This window comes from Ctenopharyngodon idella, chromosome 19 (genome assembly GCF_019924925.1).
Source record: "Ctenopharyngodon idella isolate HZGC_01 chromosome 19, HZGC01, whole genome shotgun sequence".
Classification (NCBI taxonomy): Eukaryota; Metazoa; Chordata; class Actinopteri; order Cypriniformes; family Xenocyprididae; genus Ctenopharyngodon; species Ctenopharyngodon idella.
The window spans coordinates 16,458,262-16,466,214 of NC_067238.1; the positions used below are offsets into that span (position 1 = coordinate 16,458,262).

General features: G+C 40.0%; 1 protein-coding gene across 1 annotated transcript; it reads left to right on the forward strand.

Annotated features, from left to right (window-relative positions):
* The first annotated feature begins 1,168 nt into the window (after positions 1-1,168).
* On the forward strand, positions 1,169-2,813 carry LOC127501331 (endonuclease domain-containing 1 protein-like). The gene is made up of 2 exons (XM_051873276.1): positions 1,169-1,483; positions 1,666-2,813. Exons 1-2 carry the CDS (start codon positions 1,169-1,171, stop codon positions 2,191-2,193), a joined length of 843 nt encoding a protein of 280 aa, XP_051729236.1. The 3' UTR covers positions 2,194-2,813.
* The last annotated feature ends 5,140 nt before the right edge of the window (positions 2,814-7,953 follow it).

Genomic DNA, 7,953 nt, shown 5'->3' on the forward strand with positions numbered 1-7,953 from the left:
AGGTGTGTTTCTTAAACCTGATTGCCTTGGTGGAAATCCAACCAGAAGCACAAAGCTGGGTTGATGTCCACATCTTTAGCTGGTTGAAGAGCTTAAGAGGTTGAAGAGTCATGATGAATGAAAAGCCGAGCAGCAGCAGCACAGAGACGAGGCTCGAGATATACAGACGCATCTTCACCAGCGTTCACACTGAACCGAACCACACACCAAATAATAAAGCAGAAACGTGAATGCAATTCATGCAATCGCGAGGCAGAAGCACTCACTGAAAGTCTATGAAAAGGATGCTTTGCATTAGTGTTTGGTGCCTCTTTTTGGTTTGAATAAGAAATTATCAGTTTTCCTGTAATATAGGTTCTGCTATGGCCTTGTTCTGTTTCCATTGAACAGTAATATAGAAAGAACTCCAGAACAGTCTGCATTTATTGCTAAACTGTAACATATTTAGAGATGGGTTCAGCATGTGTGCATTATCCAATCTATTATTAAAAGGAAATAAATGAAATAAACATTTCAATTTAGATGCTGAAATTCATGACAAAATGTAAAATCATGAAATGCCACTATTGTGGTAAAAATGACTCCCCTATACCTCGGTCAATAAGCTAAAGATTAGAGTCAGAGTTAAAAAACACACCCGTGAGCTCCTGAGTGTGCTGTGTAAGGTAGAGCATGTACAGCTGGAACTGCTTAGACATTGGTCTTTCAGAAGAAGGCAGTAATTTAAATATATTTGAATGACGTGTGATATCAATTTATGTCATTCGCTTTGCATTTGGAAAAAATGATAAGGTTTGTTAATTTCCATAAAGCAAACCCAGCATAACTGAATATGAAGAGTTATAATTTGATCAGCTAATATGGAGAGAGAATTTGCATTCATATCAATAACTGAAGTTGAATGCAAATGTATATTAAATAGTAAAAACCTGATCTTGAACATCAAGGATCCTTTACTGGCCAGTACTTGTCTCAGTAAATAATCTAGACATCTTTTTAAGCTTATCAACTGCTCCAGCAGCAGTAGCTCAGAGGACAGATAACTGCTCTATATAAAGAGAGAGTTTCTTTCAGTGAGTGCTTCTGCCTTGCGATTGCATGAATTGCCTTTCACGTTTCTGCTTTATTATTTGGTGTGTGGTTCGGTTCAGTGTGAACGCTGGTGAAGATGCGTCTGTATATCTCGAGCCTCGTCTCTGTGCTGCTGCTGCTCGGCTTTCCATTCATCATGACTGAAGTCGTCGATTCATTCAGTAAATGCAGTCAGTTTTTCTTAAATGAACAGCCTCCAGTGATTCCTGGCATGTTGGAGAATTCAGTCTCAAAGAAAACAAACTACACCTTGATCTGTCAAAAGTATGAGAAAGTGTACACATTTGCAACATTGTATGACACAGCAAACAGAATCCCTGTTTTCTCAGCTTATAAATTCACTGGGAATAAATCGGGGAGACCAGAAACCCCATGGAAGATTGAGCGTCAGGTGATATTTCTCATGGTTTGACTGTTTTTTTTTCTCTAACGTGTTTTGGAGTAACAACATTATGTCTCAGAACTGTAGTATCACCTTTATCAACTGTATCTGTTTTCATGTGCTGATTTTACTTCACATATTTATTTATTGTATTGTTCATGTGCTAATTTCTCAAATGGTTTGTTTTGCAGCTCGAACCCTCTGGTGCTGACATGAAGGTGCCATTTGTCAAACAGGCAAGCGACAGCGACTACACTAACATCAAGCATACGGGCCTGAATCGTGGTCACTTATTTCCTAACTGTCACGCAGCTGATGACCTCACTGCTAAATCTACATTCACACTGACCAATGTTGTGCCACAGAAGCAGAGCTTTAATTCTGGCAGTTGGAGTCGCATGGAAGACACTGTTAAAAGGTTCATGAATGATTACTGCCGTGACAAAACGGAAAATAACAAAACCTCAGCCTATGTGCTGACAGGAGCTGTACCTGGCAACAATACACTGAAGAAGAGAGTCAACATTCCCTCGCACATGTGGACGGTGGTTTGCTGCTATCACAAAACAAATAAGACATTTATTTCCAAAGCTCATTGGGCCAAAAATGAGGATGACGTTAAACATGTTACAATAACCAAAGAAATAACCCTGGATGACCTAAAGAAAAACTTGAACAGTACCTGGCCAAACATAACACTGTTTAACAGCTGTGTGTAATTTGTCTTTCTATAAAGATAATCCTCTGGACAAGCAAACTAAACCGGACCATGTAGATGACCAGGGTCTCTTATGTGAATAGCCAGATGCTTTAAAGGCTAAACAGACTCTTGTAGGCTAAACTACTTGTAAATTTAAGCTTGATTTAAAGTGTTATTAATATTTTGTAGAGGAAAATACTTCGGTATAATAGAATGCATTTGGTGAACATGGAAAAATGCATAATGAAATAAAAGACTAAGATAGATTTCTGTAACCTTTTTCCCCAAGTTGCTTTTTTTTTTTTTTTTTTTTCGTGGGGGTGACCATGTTTTAAAAATAAAGAAAATAAATTTCAAAAAAGAGGATGGGGGGGTTCGGGTGTCCCAACAGTCCTTGATTACCAATCAAGAAGGCAAGAAGGCATGAAAGCCTTTGCAAGACGTGTTTAAAGTTGTTTTGTGTACACAGAAGCCCATGCTGTTTCCACTAGGGCTGTGCGATATCACCTGGATCTCACAACGCCGTAAACGCCAATCAAATTTTCAAATAGGGACTATCTTTATAAATAAACCACAGATTTGAGCTTTAAACAACTATATTCTCACCTGAAAACTTTTAAAACTATATTTCATGACACAATAAAGTAGTTTTTAAATTACGCAGGTTTTCTCCTCTGCTTCTCCACTATTGACGCTTGCTGGTAGGTGCTACCATGGACGTCTGAACTTTGCGTACTTGGTATTGTGAAACGCCAAATGTTGGTGTGCAGCAAGCAAAGCTTGTTTTTGTGGGATTACAAATTTAAGAATCTGTTTAAGATCTGCTGATCCTACATCCTGACATAACCTCACATGAAATATTAAGGTGAAGTATATTGTATTTAACATTTTGAGGTAAAGATAATGACAATTTAGGGAGATCAAGGCAGGCAGCCCAGGTGTCTGTAACATTAACCTTTTGTCTTCATGCACTTCCTAACCATTTGGTAAGACAAGCTCAAGATACAGCTGTGCCTTTGTCTCTATGATAATGTAAAGGTATGGGCGATACTGTCAGACTGAGTGGATTAGCACCTATGCATTTGAATGACACCGTTATGCTGATTAGATCATGGCTGGGAAATGTAGGGAATGGGCTGATTCCTGCACTGCATTTGCATGCTTTGTTTAGATTGTCTCCACCTCTACTCTATGTATCCCTCCCCCTTGAATGTATATGAACTACCAAGTACACTGCCTTAGTTGGACTTGGATGACTACAGCGACGCACAACGTGTTTCTCAATAAAGAGTAACTTCTGCTTGAAAGATATCCCAACGTCTCCTGGTCTCTGCTTCGACGAGGAAAAAGTTTCCTACGGTTTTGGTGCCGTGACCCGGATAGAGCTTCTCACCTCAATCCTGATTGAAACTTCAAGCACAACAAAGATCTGATCCAAAAGAAGATCCAAGCTGAATTTTCCTGTACACCCAAGGGTTGGTGAGTGATACTCTATCCAAAAGAACCATTAAGACCAGTACCAAGTTGTTATCCTCTGCGCCGTCAGAGAAGAGTTAACAGACAGCTGTAGGGTTTGGTTAACTAAGTTATCCTCTAAAAATGTTCTTTTAGAGATGAAGTTTATCCTCTGTTCAGGCAGGGAAGATTAGCATTACGTGCTAATATTGGTTTATCCTCTGTAAAGTTAGGGAAGTTTTATCCTCTGCTTTATAAGGGAAGGTTGTTTATCCTCTGTTTAATCAGGGAAGGTGGTGTGTTAACAGAATAGTCATTCTCTACTTTGCTAGAGAAGAAGGTTCATCCTCTGTTAATTCAGGCAAGGTTACAACTGTTACAGTGTGTAAGCAAGTTGGTTCTACTCTGCTCACCAGAGAAGGTTGAATGTATTACGATGTGTATTAACTAGGTTAACCTCTGCTCTGTCAGGGAAGTGTTGAAGTGTATTGTTGTGCCAGAAAGACATTACAAAATGTTGAGAAAGAACGCTAGACTAAGTCCAACAACTGAGAAAGGTGGACTAGCTACCCCTTTATGGACAGATAGTGAGTTCAAATCATTGTTAGGAAAGCACATGGACTCAATAGTGACTGAGTCAGTCAGATTGGATTTGACAAAGACATTTGGGATTCATCCAGAAAAAGTTTGGTCTATTGAAGAATGCAAAAAGGTACTTGGTGCTTGTATTCGGAAGAAAAATATGAAGGGCATTATCTGCTGCCACAGAGAATTTACTTTATCCATTGCACAAGAACAAATCCAACGTATTGCTAAGTTAGAAAAGCAGAACAAACAGTTGCACACTCGAGTGTCTCGTCTCACTCAGAAGTTGGGCCTTAACAAAGCCTTAACCAAATGTGACTCAAAAGACCAACAGTCAGATGAAAGCTATCCTGACTTAGAGTCTTTCTGTAGTCTTTTCTGTAGATTCTGTAAATGCAGTTGAAGTGTGTGGAGCGAGACAAAAGGCTCAGAGTAGGATAAAAGGGGTTGACACAGTTACATCTGTAACCCCCATACTCCAGTTACAAGCAGTCAGTACAGCTCTAGGTCCTGAAGACATAGAAAGACTTGCTGAGAGTTTGCCATCAGTGCAGGGAAATTTTTCTGAGTTTAGGACAGAGTTGTCCAGGAAAATGAAGCTCTATGATATGTCCCTAGCTGAAGTCACCCAGCTAATGTCACAAATCCTGAAAGAGTCAGAATTCAGTGATTTTGAAAGTGCTGTAAATAATTCTGAGTTTCAGCATTCCAGCAAAGGTGAATTCAGAGAAGGAGTTCTGAGAGTGTTACAGAACCTTGTTGGACCAAAGGTGGACTGGTCAAAGATCACTAGTTGTGTACAGAAGAAGGATGAAACTGTAAGTGAGTACACTGAAAGATTTTGTCAGTCAGCTGCAGCATACAGTGGAATAGCTGACACTCCAGAGAAGGTGTTAGAGGATAATGGACCACTGGTCCGCATGTGGTTTGATGGGCTCTCATCAGAATACAAAAATGCATTGCCTTTCTTAGACCTCACATGGTCTAATGGAACTCTGCAAAACAACTTAGATTGGTTAGCTATTTGGGAAAGAGACTCGGATGTCAAGACAAGAGTAAAGATTGCAGCAGCGTCCTTTAAGGTCAACACAGAGAATCGACAGAAACGTAAATGTCCTAAGAGAGAAGGCAGTTGTCATTACTGTGGTAAACCTGGACATTGGATGAAAGAGTGTAGGAAAAACAAAAAGACATTTAAAGAAATGAACAGCTTTACTCAGCTCCTACTCAGTCTACTTGCTACACTGAAACTGCCCCTCCCCTCTTCTCCAAACACTTGGAGCAACAGCTTACTGACATGCTAACCATTTGGGCTGTGAGTGCTTAATTTCCCCAGTAATCTACAAGAAAGCTGAAAGACTCTAAACAAAAGAAAGTTGACTGTCACTTCCACCATTTGGGGTACACTGGTTAAGTACACTCACAGCCTTAAATGTTATGCTACAGCACACTCCATTCACTTATCCATCCTCTGTGGGTTATGATGTCTGCTATGATTGATGTTTCATTGGAAGATGGAGATGTAGCACAGTAAAGTTTACAAATTAACTACAGGGAGAGAATAGGACACACAGACCAGTGAGGAGCCCAGGGAAGAACCGAAGTGCATAAGGCATCAGGGGCCAACCCTGTGGTGAAGACTTCCTCATAGGTTTCCCCCTCTCAGTTTATCCCCACCTTACTGGTCTATAGGTGTCAAATTGATTAAGACTAGGTTAAAAAAAAAAAAAAAGGAACAAAACCACTATATGATCACTAGAAGTTTATGATGATCAGAGTTAGACAGAAAAACTACACGATCATCAGAGGTCTAACGTACTAAAGTCTATGCATGAATACTGCTAGTCTGCTGTTTCTTTGTTTTCTTGTGTTGCAGGTATGTGTATATGCAATGACGGCTCATAAGCATCACCTCAGATATCCATGAACAACCTTCATGAAGACAGAGTCATCTGAGCAACTCGGAGTTGCACAACGACAAACAATATCTGAGCAACTTGGAACAGACATGGAAATGCATTGGAAATGGACTCTACAGGGAACAGACTCCACAGCTATTCAGGCGCCATGGACTTTTAGGACTTCCACGCTTATGCTACATGGTTTTCTGTGTCATCATGTAGTTTATACAACATATTACCACCCTGCGTTGTATATGTGTGTCAACAGTATACTCAAGTTAAAGAACAACACTTATGTAAATGTTGGACACGACATAGAATAAGATGTATGTGCCTGTATCTGTTACAAGTTACATGACTGGAAGATGGGACTTATGTTAACAAACATAGGTTATAGAAGGGATTTAAGAAGGTTTAAATTTGTATTATGTGAGAGTTATTAGAACTCTCAAAGGGGGGACTGTGGGATTACAAATTTAAGAATCTGTTTAAGATCTGCTGATCCTACATCCTGACATAACCTCACATGAAATATTAAGGTGAAGTATATTGTATTTAACATTTTGAGGTAAAGATGACAATTTAAGGAGATCAAGGCAGGCAGCCCAGGTGTCTGTAACATTAACCTTTTGTCTTCATGCACTTCCTAACCATTTGGCAAGACAAGCTCAAGATACAGCGGTGCCTTTGTCTCTATGATAATGTAAAGGTATGGGCGATACTGTCAGACTGAGTGGATTAGCACCTATGCATTTAAATGACACCGTTATGCTGATTAGATCATGGCTGGGAAATGTAGGGAATGGGCTGATTCCTGCACTGCATTTGCATGCTTTGTTTAGATTGTCTCCACCTCTACTCTATGTATCCCTCCCCCTTGAATGTATATGAACTACCAAGTACACTGCCTTAGTTGGACTTGGATGACTACAGCGACGCACAACGCGTTTCTCAATAAAGAGTAACTTCTGCTTGAAAGATATCCCAACGTCTCCTGGTCTCTGCTTCGACGAGGAAAAAGTTTCCTACATCTTCTTGTGACAATCAGCCACAAGCCGAGAAGCAAGAACAAGATTGTCCTCCACTGTTGTTTACAGTGTTCTTCTGGAAAACCCTGGGTCCTGCCATCCATGTGGATGTTACTTTGACACGTACCACCTACCTATGAGTTTGAGGTGTTGACTTGGCCTCCAAATTCCCCAGATCTCAGTCCAATGGAGCATCTGTGGGATGTGCTGAACAAACAAGTCTGATCCATGGAGGTCTCACCTCACAACTTACAGGACTTAAAGGATCTGCTGCTAACATCTTGGTGCCAGATACCACAGCACACCTTCAGGGGTCTAGTGGAGTCCATGCCTCGACAGGTCAGGGCTGTTTTGGTAGCAAAAGTGGGACCAACACAATATTAGGAAGGTGGTCATAATGTTATACCTCATCAGTGTGTGTATATATATATATATATATATATATATATATATTCCTATAAAAAGTGGGTCGCGACAATGACCATGGTAAAATGTGGGTCAAACCAGTTGAGAACCGCTGATTTAGAGGTTCTTAGATCATGATAGTTCACCAAAAAATTTAAATGGTGTAAATTTACTCACCATTACGCCACTCCAAACTCATGACTTTTCAGTGAAACACAAAAGCAGATGCTAGGCAGATTGATCTTTACCATAAAAAAGAAAGTGAACAGAAACTGTCTGTCTGTCAAGATCCAAAAGAATAAAACAAGTATCCTACCATAAAAGTTGTCCATATTTATTTTTGCTCTGCTTCCCAATAGAAAATAATCCCTTCTGGTCTGTCCGTTCAAATCCCCATACACCCAG